The sequence below is a fragment of the Mustela nivalis genome (assembly GCF_964662115.1).
Source record: "Mustela nivalis genome assembly, chromosome: 6".
In the NCBI taxonomy this organism is placed as follows: Eukaryota; Metazoa; Chordata; class Mammalia; order Carnivora; family Mustelidae; genus Mustela; species Mustela nivalis.
In genome coordinates, this window is record NC_139025.1 from 6157307 (window position 1) to 6172393 (window position 15087).

General features: G+C 59.4%; 1 protein-coding gene across 2 annotated transcripts in view; it reads right to left on the reverse strand.

Annotated features, from left to right (window-relative positions):
- The window catches only part of EML1 (EMAP like 1), a 170277-nt gene extending 159380 nt beyond the window's left edge, over window positions 1-10897 (reverse strand). Inside the window, exon 1 of one of the 2 annotated variants that reach the window (XM_082737637.1) lies at window positions 10703-10897. In XM_082737637.1, the coding sequence (XP_082593763.1) occupies window positions 10703-10730 (28 nt within the window). In that variant the 5' untranslated portion in view covers window positions 10731-10897. The remainder of the gene's footprint in view (window positions 1-10702) is intronic. The other variant, XM_082737638.1, reaches the window with a different exon arrangement.
- Window positions 10898-15087: the final 4190 nt, after the last annotated feature.

A 15087-nucleotide genomic window follows, 5' to 3' on the forward strand; every position in this document is an offset into this window, starting at 1 on the left:
GGAGGGGGTCCACGTAGCACATCCCAGCCCAGCTGCTACCGGTCTCGCCTTAGAGGTGGGGAAACTGAGGCTCAGTGAGGTGGGGAAACTGAGGCTTGCTCAGACCACTCAGTGGGTGGATGGCTTTGCCCGTGTTCTCTGCCCGAGGACGGCAAGCTGACTCATCAGTCCTCAAAACAAGAAACAAGTGAATTCGTGTGTGCAAACCCGGCCCACCACCCCAGAAACTCTAACTTTACAGCTGGGCAAGCAGAGTTCGAAGACAAGAAGGCCAGATCACCAAAGGGAGCCCCAGGGAGTCGGTCTGCAGTCCCTGTGCCTCACTGTTCCCCCCTCTTCTCCTCCAGCATGGGGAGACCCCACCCCGGGCAGACCAGGCTGGGAGTCGAGGCCTGGCCTCACCCAGAAGTCACGCATGCCAGTGTTGGGGGAAGCAGGGGTGGGGGAGGCGGCGTTCCAGGCTGAGAGGTGTTCCTCTCCCCTGCAGACCACACCCCTGCCCCAGGATTAAGGGGATGTCACAAGAAGGGACACGGTGCGGCGGTGTCTTGTGCCCCCACCTCCAGGGCTAAGGCTTCAGAGAGCACCCCCACTTCCCACATCAGGAAACTGAGGCCCAGAGAGGGAGAGGATTGTCCGTGAACCCCAGTGACGCAGGGAAGGGACGAGGGAGGTCCTCACATGTGACGATCCACACCCTCTGACCCCCAGTTTTCTTGTCCATAAAGTGGGAGTGAGGGTAAGCCCTGGTGGTGGGACTGTGGGGGAGAGAGAACGGGGTGCACAGAGGGGCCTTGGATGGGTCTGGACTCTAGTGCTTCCTCCGTAAAGGTCGCCACAGGAGGAAGAGCAGCCGGCAGCGTGTGGGGAATGACGAGGCCATTTGCTGAGCAGCTACTATGTGCCAGTTGCTGGGCACGGACTCAGACGTGGATGCCGCCCTCACAGTGATCACCATCTTGTAGGGGCAGGGCAGGAAGGGAGAGGCTAGGACAGAAGAAAGGCTTTGCTAGGGATGAGGAGGTGTTCCCGGAGGAGGAACCACAAGGTGAGAAATGGCCCAGAAAGTGCTGAGTTCTAGCTCCTCGCTGTACTTGGGGCGGGGGGTGGGGGAGGGCTGGCCAGTCCCCTAGAGAAGCCATGTGTGCCAGGTGAGGGGCTTAGACCACGCTCCAGTGGAGAAAAGCCCCCAAGAATTCCCACCCACTGAAGTGTCAGGGGGCTAGGGCCACAGGGCTGGGAAGAGAGGTGCCCCGTGGGATGGGCAGGTGGTGGGGGGCGCCTCTCCGGGGGAAGAGGCAACACCCCTGTCTTTGCAGGTGGGACCCCCTCCAGGTGTTTGCCTGCCGAGCAACCTTCCCGCGTCCTGCTCCTGGCCACCCTCAGGCGGGCCCTGAGTTCCAGGCAGGGAAACTGAGGCTCGGCCAGACGTAGTCACCTGCCATGCGCCTCCCACAGAGGCCTGGCTCTCACTCACGCTCCCTCTCGGCTTCCCTGAGGACGTGGTCCATCACCCTCATAATTTCGGGTTTATTTCCTTATTCAGGCTCCGCTATTTTTTAATTTTTTTTAAACTGCTCTTTCAAAAAGTCTAATTTTTTTAACATGTTATTTTTGAAAGGAAGCATCTCTTCCTTCCTGCGGTCAGGGCCCACGGGGCTCCCTCTCCCCCCGACCCTGCTTACTCCAGGCCTTCAACCACTTTCTTCACAGGGGGCAGAAAGGAAGGGGAGACAAGCTGCCCTTGGCCCTGGGCAAGCTTCGGTGCAGCAGCCAAGGGCGGTTCAGGAGGGAGGGAGAAGAGCAGGGCTCCGAGGCCAGGAAGGTATGGGGCGCAAAGCTCCTTCTTGGGGGGTCTGAGCCCCTCAGGCTGCTTCCCTGGGTCCCCAGCCAGAGCCCCGGGAGGCCACAAGCTTCTCGGGCATCTGTGTCGGTGCCTGCAGCAGGCTAAAGGCGCCAAGCTCTACTCCCTAGGTCCTTGGAATGTTACCATATATGGGGAAAGGGTCTTCGTAGATGTAATTAAATTAAGGATGGGGTGGGGGGAGGGGCTCTCCTGGTTTTTCCAGATGGCCCTAAATGCCATGGCAAGAGTATCGAGGGAGAGCGGCACACAGGGATCAGATGCAGAGAAGGGGGACCACGTGACCAAGGAGGCAGGGACGGAGGGACACAGCCTCCAGTCGAGGGCGCAGAAGAGACCAGGGATGGCTTCTCACCCGTGAGAGCAGAGCCTTCCTCACACCTGGTCTCGGCCCAGTGCGTCTAATTGCAGGCTTTGGGCCTCCTGAATGGTGAGAAAATTAATTTCTGTGGTTTCATGCCACCAAGTTTGTGGCTATTTGTCACGGGAGCCCCGGGAAGCAAATGCAGAGCCACAGCCAGACTGATGACCACCCCCCCCCCCCAACACACACAGAGGCAGAGGCTCCAAGAAAGGCCTGGTCTCCTCCTTCACTGGGCTGACACTCAAGTGTACAGACATCGAACAAAATAAAGCTACTCTCTGCCGGAAGCCTTGTCCTGCCTCCCTCCCGCTTTCCCTGCTTTCTCCTGAGCACCTTTCCCACGAGAAGGAAGCATGTGTAGACCCGAACCTTCACTCCCACCTCTAGAATCCCCCCACACCCTGCCCTTGACCATGAGCACTAGTCCATTCGTGCTTGGCAGCCACCCTCTACGGTACCATCAGCTCCATTTTACCCACGAGCAAACAAAGGCCCAGAGAGGTTCTGTGACTTGCAAAGGTCACACAGCACTGGGTAGCTGAGCTCGAACAATGCCAGTCTCACTGATTCCCAGCCTTGCCTGCTGCCCCGAGGGGCCGTGGACACAGTGGCAGCATCCACACCCAGCCCCAGAGCTTGGAGTCCCCTTGGGGCACGACCCAGGATGGCAAGCTGCCCCAGGGCCATCGGGGTGAACTCTGCCTTTCTCCCACTGGGCCCAGAACAGAACTGGACTTGTTCCCTCCGGGGCAGCCTAATGAGCTTGCTATCTGGAGCCAGGTTTGCTTTCCGCTGTGAGGAGGTGATTGTGTTCCCTCACCTCCCGCCCAGCTCCCGGCTCAGGTTACAGCCACACAATCAGGTTGACCATCCCATCAGCACCTCCGCCAGGCCCCAGGCTCCTGCCCAAGCTCGTGCAAGGATGCTCCTGGCCTATTTCCAGAGCTCTCCATGGACAGACGGAGGCTTGCAAGTCCAGGAAGGGCAACATGACCAGCCTGGAGAGTAATCAAGGGGAGGCCAAACAAGATAAGAAACCCTTACAGGTGTCCCTAGCCGGAAACCCGAATGGCGGGCAGGCTTATCTTCCCCGAGCCTGCGGTCTGGACACCTGCCTCATCTGGGTTGTACAGACGTGGCCGGCTCACTTGGCCGGCCCAGACGAGCAACTGGGGAAGAAATCACCAGGGCTGGACCCGTGTCAGTCACCGCCTTCTCTGATGAGGTTTGTCCCTCTCCTAAATGAGTTTGGAACTTGCAGAAACTTCCAGTTTTCTAGCTTTCTCTGACTCCTTCCCTCCCACCAGCCTTCAGGGGAGGCCCTGTAAGCCCAGACCGCAGCTTCAGGCAGGAAACATTTGCTGGGCAGCTGCTCTGGGCCAAGACCCTGGCATGATCTCAGTGAAAGCTCACCACAGCCCGGGACGCGGCACTGCCCTGGTCCCCATTTTACAGATGAGGACATTGAGGCTTACGGTCTCAGAGCCAAGGGGGTGATGCCAAGGAGCAAAGGAAAAGACACTCAACACCACCAGCCGCAGGGAAAGGCCAGTCAACACCACAGTGAGACACCCACCCGCTCAGATGGCTGGAATCAAACAGGTAACAAGCAGTGTCGGTGAGGATGTGCAGAAATGGGGGCACTTGTGTACCCCTGGGGTGCTGTCCCTGCGGAAGATGGTCCAGGGGTCCTCAGAAGGTGCCACGGAGACACCCTCCAGCCCAGCAAGCCTGTTGGAGGCGTACGCCCGAGAGAGATGGAGACATCTGTCCCGAATCGTGCGCTTGTGTCCACGGTAGTGTTGGTCATCGCAGCCGAAACGTAGAAATGGCCCAAACATCGGTCACCTGGTGCCTGGATAAGTCACGTGTGGTCTCTCCACACGACCGGAGGACATTTGGCCACACGACGGATGAAGCACAGACACAGACGCAGGGGGAGACTAAAAACATCCCACGAGGGGAAAGGCCCCACGCTGCACGATTCTGCTTATAAGAATGAAACGGCCACGACGGCGAATCCGCAGAGACAGAGACAGGAGTGACTGGGGCGCCGGGAAGGACTGCAAAGGGGTGGGGGTCTCTTCCCAAGGTGATTAAAATATCCCCAAGCGGGCTATGTGAGCGCAGTGGTACAACCCTGGGAATGGAGTAAGATCCGCCGCCCTGGACACTCGAGGTGGGTGAACTGTGGGAGATGTATGAACCGCCGCTCAATAACGCCGCTTCCAGAACCAGAAGTTACGGTGCCGGGTTGGGCCCCAGGGCGCTGCCTGGAGCCTGCAGCCTGAGCACTGCTGGGGACTCAGAGGGGCCTGAGCACAAGTCCCCTGAGCACATGGCCCCCCAGGGGCTCCATGGGCCAGGGCCCCAGCTCTCCCTCACGTGGCAGGGCCTGGCAGGACCCATGCACACAGGATAAGTCTGATAAGTACCGCCAAGTCAGGTGGTCCACTGAGACCATGGGCCCCTCCAGAGAAAAGCAGAAGGGAGAGTGTTTTCTGCAACTGCACCGTGCGCTGACACGTTTTTCCATCTGAAATAAATCAGGCAGGAACCCTAGAAGATGTGTTTAAACTGGGGCGAGAGCTCTCTAAACAGTCTGGCTTCCAGGCGGGACTGTGGGGGCCTGGGCTCAGGGGAACGTGATCCCCATCAGAGAGTTCTTCCATCCCAGCTTTAGGAATGCGGTTCATATTTAACTTATTTTAATCACTATAATATTAATCATATTAATCGATGAATAAAAATTATATTTAATTACTAATATTAATGTTTTAAAATCCAGCTTTGTTTCTAGCTATTCGGTTGACGTCATCGACCCTTACGGAAAGGCATAGAGCCAACCTCTAGTGTTTGCAAATGTTGGGAAGCCAGGTCTCATCCCATACGAAACGACACGCGGCGTTCACGACCACAGCCCTCCGGTTACGCTGGTTTCGCTCCTGCGGCCCCTGCGTGGCGCGGCGGCGCGGGATCAAGGAAATAGCGTCTGCCTCAGAGAGATGGCGCTCGGACCCCTAATCCCCCTCCCCATCTATTCCCACCGTCATTACCCCTGAGCTCAGACCCCCGTTCTTCATCCCCGGGCCGCGGTGGCCGAGCGGGCTCGGGAGCTGTCCGGCCAGCACCCCCTCCGGTGCGCCAGCAAATAATGAATCAATGGAGCCTCGCGGCAATTAACGGCTCATGTTTCTCTTGGTTATGCTTTTCCTTATTGGTGTGGTGACACAATCGCTCCGTCGCTTATGTCTGTGCTTTTAAATGCAAATTCAAATCTGTGGGAAAGAACACGTTTTGAAAAATCTTGTCCCTTGCTTTGTGACTTGCATGGTGGAATGATTCATAATTTGCATTTCAGATGCTTAAGGACCGCAGCTCCGATGATACGCTCCCAACATTTCATAATTAAAATGGATTACTTTTTTTTTTTTTAAAGTCAGTTGGGGACAAAAGTCCATGGGGGGGGGCGGATAGGACTGTCGTTCACAAACAGAGAGCGGTACCCCCACTCCCGGCCATTAGGTGTGGCCATGTGACATGCCCAGCCAATGACATGTCCGCAGTGGCAGGACGGGCGACTTGGGCGTGGGAGCATTTGTCTCCGTGGTGTCTCTGTCTCTCTGCCGGGCCTCATAACCCAGAAAGCATGGGTCCGTATGGAGGCGTCAGGCTGAGCTCCCGCTTAGGCAACCCGCCCAGGAGTTACCCAGATCCGCAAAGGACTGTGCATGAACAGGAAATACACCTTTGTTGCTTTAAGCCGCTGAGATTTATGTGTTTTGTTTTTTGCTTTTGTTTTCTTCCCAGCACACATTGAGTCTGCCCCAGCCCTACAGTCAGCAAAAAACAAACGGTCTGCGTTTCAAAGATTTGAAATCAGGATTGGATGAAAATGGGTATCGCTAACTCATCTCAGCCACCAGTTTCCTTTATCTTTTTCTTAAGATTTTATTTATTTATTTAAGGGAGAGCCCATGGGGGACAGGGAGAGAGAACCTGAAGCAGACTCCACACTGAGCACAGAGCCCAAGGCAGGGCTTGATTCCACAACCACAAGATCATGACCTGAGTCCAAACCAAGAGTCGGCAGATGCTTAACTGACTGAGCCACCCAGACGCCCCTTGGCCATCAGTTTCTGTCTTTTTTTTTTTTTAAAGATTTTATTTATTTATTTATTTATTTGACAGACAGAGATCACAAGTAGGCAGAGAGAGAGGCAGAGAGAGGAGGAAGCAGGCTCCATGCTGAGCAGGGAGCCTGATGTGGAGCTCGATCCCAGGACCCTGGGATCATGACCTGAGCAGAAGGCAGAGGCTTTAACCCACTGAGCCACCCAGATGCCCCCAGTTTCTGTCTTTTATTTTGACCCCCATATGTTTTTACAGACCAGCTCTGGGCCCTTGCCAGGTCACCCCCAGCCCCCTGGAGACAAGCATCTGTCCTCTGGACCTCTGTGATGGCCCCCACACTCAGTTGCTAAGTCCCCTACTCCTCCATCCCTCGCTTCCTGAGTCAGCCTCAGCCTCTCTCCCCAGGACCATCCTTGCCAGCCTCCTTCTGGGCCTCTTGGCCTCCAGATTCTGGTCCCTGCCCCACACACATTGACGCAATCCAGGTATCACCAGCTCGGGTCCTCCCTGGCTCCCTATTGCCCAAGAGATGAAACCCGAATCCTGTCTAGAAAGAGGGAAGCCATCATCAACAGGAGGGGACACCCTAGAGAGATGACAAAACCCTGAGACCAAGCCTGCCTCTCCTGGGGGAAGACACTTCCTTTCCAAGAGCAGGACCTAAACTAAAATGTTTTGCTTAAATCTCTTTGTAGACACGGCTGCAGACCCCAAGGCCAGATGGTAAACAAGGAGACTCAAATCCAGGCCAGGATGAGGAGGGAAAAGGAAGTGGGGTTCTCTCTGGGTTCTGGGGATGCTGGAGGAAGTGAGTGGGATATGGGGTGGCCTACTGCAATGTCAGGTCCTCCGCCCTTGGGAAATAACCCTTGTTACCAGGCAAAGACAGACACTTGGGGAGCCAACTATGGGGACCTTTGGGGGGACCCCAGAGAGCTGTTGGCCCCCTGGGTAAATTGGCTCAGAACAGGTCCAGGAGCTGCAGAGCTGAGGGAGAGGATAAAGACAGGGGACAGGCAGTAGCTAGTCTGTCCACTGTCTACTGCAATGAACCAAGGGGCCATTGCCTCGGGGAGAGTTTATGCAGAAAGACAAAGAGAGTCACTCTGTTGGCTGAGCCCTCATCACGTCCTCATCACATCCCCCAAAGCGAGACGAGTGGAAACCCACCACTGAGGCTCAGAGAGGCCAAGTGCCTCACCCGAGACCACAGAGCCTGGGGACAGGGCAGTAGAGCCGAGATTCGAACCCTGGGCTCGGAAAGACTTGCCCTCGTTGCTCTGCTGAGAATAACAACGGCCTATTCTGTGGTGCTTGGAATTGTAAAACGGCTTTGCTGGAAGCCCTCCCAAACACGTGGGTTCTGCCCGCGCAGAGGCTGGATTCTCTTCCTGCAGAGTTCTGCCGGGAGGGGAGGGGCCGGCCACGAGGTCAAAGGCAGGAAGGGACAATCAACAGACCCAGAGTGCCTGGAGCCAGCACCTTCCGGCCCCTCCGTCCAGGCCACACCAGCCCTTAGAGACACTGTCTCCAGACCCAGCAAGGGACATGGAAGGGCCCCATTTTACAGATGGGGGAACTGAGTCTTGATGGGAAAGGGGCCCGTGACGTGCTGGGCTTTGCTCAGGGGCGGAGCCAGGTCTAGAATCCAGACAGCTGTGAGGGAAGCCCCTTCCCTGGACGGCGTGTGCGGGCTGGCAGCTTCCTGCTATAAATACAACATTGCCTCGTGGTAACCTTAGCCTCCAGGCTCCCCTGTCCAGGCGCAGGGCCACAAGTCCTGGAGTCGACCGCCTGCCACTCTGCTCCTGCCCCGTGCAGTTTTCTGGACACCCTAACTAGGTACCACATTTTTGGGGGCACAGATTCCAAATTATTGGAGCCAATCCTGAGCTAGCTGCGTCCCAAAGGAGAAGGGCTGTTGTTCAGATGAAAACCACAAGGGCCTACAAGACCCCCCAGCCCCCACTGTGGGTGAGCGGGGTAGGATTTCCTGGATGGGTCTGGGGAGGTGGGTTCGAATCCTGACTCTGCCATGTACCAGCTGGGCAACCTGGGGCCAGTCTCCCTCTCTGAGCCTCAGTTTCCCTACCTGTACGGTGGAGTTCATGCACACCCTCCAGGGATCAAACAACATCTCCAAGGTGGCCAGGACAAGACGCAGCACGTAGTCTGTCCCGTCCGTTCTCCTCTTTGGCTGCAGCTCACTTACTAGGGGACAGTAATTACAGTTACCCGTGCTGGCAGTAAGCCGGGCGTCATGTCAAGCAGGTTATATGCTCTCCGCCACTTAATCCTCATTGGGACTTGAGGAACTAATGTCCTATTATTGTGCCCACTGGACAGATGAGGAAGCCGAGGCCCAGTGACCTTCAGTAACCTGCCCGCGGTCACACAGGTCACGGCTGGGCAGCTGAGAACTTTCTTGCTACAGACAGAGGCCCAGGGACTGGTTTCTGAAAAGAGGTAGAAATCTTTCACGGTATCCTCCGGAACCCAACCACGGCCATGGAGTTGGAATCCTAGAAAGTCTTGACCTTCGGACAACACACTCTGGGAGACCCCCCAAACACGCACACGCCCTTGCACCCACGTGTTGCCTCTACTGCCAACCAGATTCCCCAGCAAGTCCAGCACAGCAGAGAAAAAACCATCCCACAGGGCTCTGTAGGAAGCCAAGCCCCACACTCACCCAGGTGACCCGCCCAGCCAGGGTGGGCACAGCCACCACCGCGCCTGCCGGCCCCCCGCCCAGCTGACCCTCTCCTACACCATACAGGGACATAAAGGCCGTGTCTCCTCTAGCCTCCTGGACACACACACACACATGCACACACACACGCTTGGCGCCCATTCCATCAGCCCAGCAGGCTAAATACTGTTCTGGCCTTCCTGAAATACCCCTCTCTGTGCGGGTGGTTTTACAAGCTGCTAAAAGCAGGGCCGTGTCCCTGGCGGAAGGAGAGAGCTATTCCGGGTCTGTGTCAGGTGCCGGCAGAGCCAGCCAGAAAGGGCCCGTCTGCCGCCCCCCCCCCGCCCCCACATACCGGCTCCTCGGCGGACAATTCTTGGCAGCCTGCACCCCTAATGCCTGGCGGAAGAGGGGGAGGTCAGGCCAGTTTTGTCGGTGTCCCCCTCCCCAACGCACACACACTCTCGCTCTCTGTTCCAAATCTGACTTGGCCCGGCCCCGGCGCCGGGACTGTCTACCAGACACCATGCCAGGAGGACCCCACCGCTGTCCATCACAACCAGTCCAGGACCCCCAGGCTGGCCGGACCTGTCTAGGCACGTCCCCGCGTGGCGTTGCGGGACAGATAAGGACTCCAGGGGCCACGGACGTGCAGTGGCTTAGGCAAGAAGGTGCGGCTGGAGTGGCCAGACCGGGAGACGCAGGCTCCTGCCTGGGACTCTCCACCTGCTGCTTCCGCGAGGCCATGACTGAGTGCCCCGGTACAGATCGGCGGTCGCTCCTTCTCACATTCAGCCTTCACAACCACCTGCGGGGAGGGCTGGCGCTGCCTTTTTTTTTTCCACTTGGGGATACGGAGCTTCAGAGCAGGGAAGCTCCTTGCCCCAGGTCAGTCACCCAATCTAGAAGTGAGAGAATTGGGGATTTGAACCCGGGCCACCTGGAGGAGGCTGTCTGCAGCCCTGGGCCCGCTATGGCCAGCTCAGAGGGATGTCCGTCTCAGACCTGCCTTCAGCTGGGGGAGCTGAGGGCAGCTAGCCAGCCGCACAGGCAGCCAGTCCCCCGGGGAGGACAGAGGGTCTGTGTGCAGACCACAGTCTCTGACTGGTCCTCTGTCTTTGTGTCCCGGGCCATTTCCAACCTAGGGGATTTGGGGACTCCTGGAGGGCCTGCCTTGTGCAAGCAGACCCAGGCCTCTGAACTTCCCAGAGGTCTCCGACCTTTGGGGAATCAGCCGGAAGCTGGAGGCCCCCCCACCCCAGGCACATGTTCACACACACTCATTTGCATGTGGTTCCAGGGGTCTGTGGCTCCCCGTGCCCAGGCACAGTCCAGCGCCCGCAGCACCATGGGGCAGCCCCCGACTCCCTGGCTAGCGGCGGGAGGGGTTCGCAGCGGGCACAGCTTCCTGCTCCAGCCCCACCGGGAAGCCCGCGGTGCAGCAGAACTTAGCTCCGAAAGGCCAGTTCCCCTTCCAGGAGCGCAGCAACCCCCCATCCCCACCCACCCCAGGCATCAGCTAGGAGGAAGGGGGTCCAGCCCCACAGCTGCCTGCAGCCTGGGGCGGGGGCGCCCAGTGCCCTCTGCACCCAGCAGCATTGGCCCTGCAACCGGAGCCGTGGTGGGTAAATATAGCGCTGCCACTCACCGGCCGAGGGGCCCTCGCCGTCCGACATGGTGCAGGAGATGGGCGGGCAGTCGGCCACCAGCCTGCAGGGACGCTCAGAACCGTCAGTGGCTGTCACCCACCTGGTGGGGCTTGGGGCTGCCGGGCCTGCTCCGTGTCCAGTCCCCAGGCAGCGTCCCGCCGCAGCCGGCCCAGCGGCCCCCCCATGCTGGGCTGGGCAGATAAGAACAGGCTCTCGAGCCAGGAGCCCGCCGGATTGGTGGATAAATCTGGGCCCTGCCCTCTCCTGCCCTGGGCCTCTCCCGGGCAGCCTCGGAATGTTGCCTGAGAAACTGCTGCACCCCTGGGTACTTGGTCAGTCCCCAAGACCCCAACCCCAGCCCTGGAGACCCCAGAGTGCCTGAGTCGCTCTCTCTGGGAAGGGACCCACAGCGCCGGTGAGGGGCTTTTATGGCCATTGTAGAAAAAGAGTGATGCCGCCCACTGAGCCCACGCCTGGTGCTGCCGCACGTGTCTTCTCACTCGGCTCTCCGGAGCAGCCATGACCCACCCAAGGCCACCCGGCCAGGGAGGGGTGTGACCAGAGCCGGACTCTGGAGCCCGACTGTCTGTCTCCAAGGTTACGGGAAGGCATGGCCCTCGCCTTTGTCTGGCAGGCAGACCAAGAGCAGCCGCTTCTGGGCACCTCCTGGGTGCCAACGGTTCCTCGTGTGCTGGGGGTGCCCGAGGGGATGGAGGTGATCGCCTGGGGGAGCCACGTGACCCAGTGTCCGCGTCACGGGGCCCCCTTGGGCTCAAGGCCTACCTGGTTCTGCCTGCAGGGCACAGAAGGAGGGAAGCGGCTTAAAGAGGAGAGAAGCTGGTAATCAACCCCAATTAGATACAGGAGGGCTTCCTGGAAGAGCTGACCTTTGAGTTATGTCTTTGAAGACTACGAAAGCTTTTTCAGGGAAAGAGAGGGCATTCCGGGAAGAGACCAGCAGGTGCGAAGGTAAGAACTGGGGAAGCCTGACTGGAGGCTGGCAGGGGCTGGAGGTCATGGTCATCCCAAGGAGAGGAGGCTGGGACTTGTGGCAGGGGAGGCTTCAGGGCTAGGGAAGTCAGGGGAGGCTTCTTGGAAAAGGGGGCAGAGGCTGGTGCTCAAGGGTCCATGAGCCTCAGAAAAATGAGAGGGGGGTGGAACAGCTCAGAGGCATACAGCAGCCCTTCAGACGCCGAGGCCTTTCCCAGCTCAGACACCTGGGGCATGAACACAGGAGGGCCCAGGCCCCCATGTTCCAAAGGAACTGCCTTTTGGTGATGGGGTGGGGGAGACCTGCAGAGTCACACTAGCTGTCAGAGATAACAGCGTAGGAAGTCAATCCCTGTAAGGTTGTTCCAGGCCTCCCGGCCTTTGCCTGTGCTGTTCCCTTGGTCAGGAATTCCCTGTCCTCCTCCCCCTTCTCCTCCTCTGTGTAGCCTTGTCTAACTGTCCTTGAAGGTGGGCCGGGGCCCCTGCATCCTCCTGCACAATGTGCCCTCACTGTGGTCAGTGCCTGGCCCTGGTTTTGCACACCTCTTGGTTGGCTCTTGTTGTATGATAATGAGCTCACCATCCCTGGAGGTATGTAAACAGGGCTGGACAACCACTGCAAGAGGACATGGGGAGGGAGTTCAAGCATCAGACTGGGTTGGTTCATTGCCTTTGGGGCCCCTCTAGAGTGACCAACTTGTCCTGGTTTCCATGGGCTTTGCCCTGTTTCGGCCCCGGAAGTCCTGCCTGTCTCCTGGGACCCCTCAATCATAGGCAAACAAGGACTGTTGGTTGTCGTGGGTCCCTCCTGAGATTTTTAAGTGAGAAAAGAAAAAAGGGAGAGAGAGAGATGAAGCAAGACAGGGGCTGTCCCTGGAAGCCCCCAGCCCCCTCCCCCCGCCCTGGGCAGGGTTCTCCTCCCCACCCACCACCGGATCCCACTCCCGGGCAGCCCTGGGAGTGAGTGGAAACCGGATGCAGGTCAGCAGGGAGAGGAGAGGCTCCTGAGGGCGTCCTTACCTGCACATGGGGCAGAGTCTCACCTGCTGGGTTTCGAGGATTACCTGAGATGAAGCCCAGCAACAGTGTGGCCATCTCTGCAAGGGGCAGCTTCATCCCCAGGGAGGTGTGGGACCAGGAAGGGGCCGTGGAGCCCACCCGCCAAGCCCTCCACTCAGCCCTTGGGTGGGGTCAGACCCGCTCCTGGGGTCGCCCAGGAGGTCGTGGCTCCTTTCCGCACCTCTGCCTCTGCATCGGGGGAGTATGTAGGAGCACCTCCTGTGTACTTGGCCCTGGGCCAGGCTGAGGGCAGGAAGAACTTCAGAGTCCCCGGCGAGAGGTGTGCCTGGTCCCAGGGGGCCACGCTCGGCCCTCGTCTTCTGCAGCACCTGCTCTGGGCAACCTGGCACGAGTGGTGTGGACAGAGGAGCACATGGGGAATGCGCCTTCGGGCGTCCGCTGACTGCCAGTAGCCCAGTCCAGGGGGACTGGGCTGTGCCCAGGGCCGGACACACGAGGCGGTGCCACAGAAAGAGTCCCGCCAAGCCACCTGGCATCCCAGACCGAGGCCTTCCCTCACCTCCACCGCTGCTGGGGCCACCGCAGGACCGCGGCCAGGATGCACGGAGGGTCAGCGCGCCCCGGGGCCGAACGCCACTCTGCCAGCCCTCCTCGGAGACAGGGACAAGCCCACCCCAGCCTCGGCTTCTCATCCGAAAGTGGGAGGCTGCGGTGGGATGAGCCCCAAGGCCCAGATGCCCTGGAGGGACCCTGCACCTCCCCACCCTGTGGCCAGCAGCCTGTCCGGCCCCTGAGTCCCACCCGAACAGGCCGCCCCGTGTCCCCCCGCTAGAGCTGGCTCCCTTCGCACAGGCCACTTCCCCTTCCTGTCCCGACCCCAAGCACTTTCCTGTTGGTTGTTTTTTTATTGTGGGAACATGTGTTGGGGAAAAAAACAACTCGATTCCTCTGCTCCTGAGGTCACCACAGCAGCCATGGGCCACGGCACGCAAGTGCAAACGTGTGGCTGTGTGTGCGCTGGTGAACACGTGTGTGACAATGCACGTGGGTGGGCACGGGCCAAGTGAGCACGGGCGTGTGCCCATCTATGTGTGGGAGCACGTGTATGCGTGCAGGGGAGTGGGGGGGGTGAGCACGTATGTCGGGGGGTGTAAACACATTTATTGGACTACAGTGGGGCCAGCTCTGAGCGAGGCCCCTTCCAGGCCTGCCTCATGTCAAGGTCTCAAGGGAGGACAACATCCCCCCGCCCCATACTGCAGCCCGCCAGCCCTGTGCTTCGAGGAGGGCGCCGGAGGAAGGGAGGGTCCGGGCTGGCCTGATCAAAGGTGGGGGGGCGCCCCAGTCTGATCAAAGCAGGGGGCCGCCCCAGCATGCTGGGTCAGGGAGGAGGCCCGTTTCCTGCCTGCTCACCTGTTCACCCCAGATTCACATGGACACCTGCTGGTCTGGGGGGGGCAGGAACTCCTCCCTGCTGGAGATCCTGTCTTCCTGGGCCTTGGGCCCCCCACAAAAGAGAGGCAGGAAAGTTTTGAACACAGAGCCTCGCCTGGGCCCTCAGTGGCCATGACATGAGGAAGGACAGTGTAAGTCCACTCTGGGGGCCTCCTGGGTGTGTGAGCTCGGGCAGGGCCCCTCACCTCCCAGACATCGGAGGGAGGTTTTGCCCGCGGCACTGTGAGGGCCTGGGCGCCGCGGGGCCTCAGGACCCTTCCGGGGTCTGCTCGCTGCCTTAGGTTCCAACAGACCCTCCTTACAGCGCAGGTCGCAGCCTGAGACACACAGGCATGGCCGCTGGGACCCACATAGAGGAGACAGACAGGCCGTGGCAGGGAGGCTGCAGAAACGCAGAGATGCGAGACACAAGTAGACACAGACACACACGGGCGGTGTGGCTCGGGCAGCTGCTTTCCCGCACCCGGGGGCCCCTGTCCAGCCCAGGTGCTGAGGCTGATGGCCGCCCGGGGGGCCTTGGAGGAGCCCCACAGCCTCCACGCTCGCAGCCCGCAGAGAAGCTCAGAGAGGTGTCCAGTAGCAGGAGGCGTTCCTGGGGTAGGAGGGTGGGGGCCACTCTCAGGTCCTCGCGGGCAACGTCCTCACCTCTGGGTGGGGGCCAAGGAGCAGCCCTCGTTTGGGGAGTGTGAGGGGTGGGCGTGGCTCCGGGGACATGGGGCTGCTGGGGAGGCTCTGGCCTCCTCCTGGGGCTCTGGGGCTCACAGCAGGGGTGAGACCCCCCACAGGAAGAGTGAGGCCCCGCCTCCTAGGGGCGGGCTTACAGCGTAGTGGGCTCAGATCTCGGAGGCGTGAGCTGGAAGCATCATCCGCGTCTTCCTGGTATCTCGGGCTCCTCCTCACCCAGGGTCCCAGGGCCACC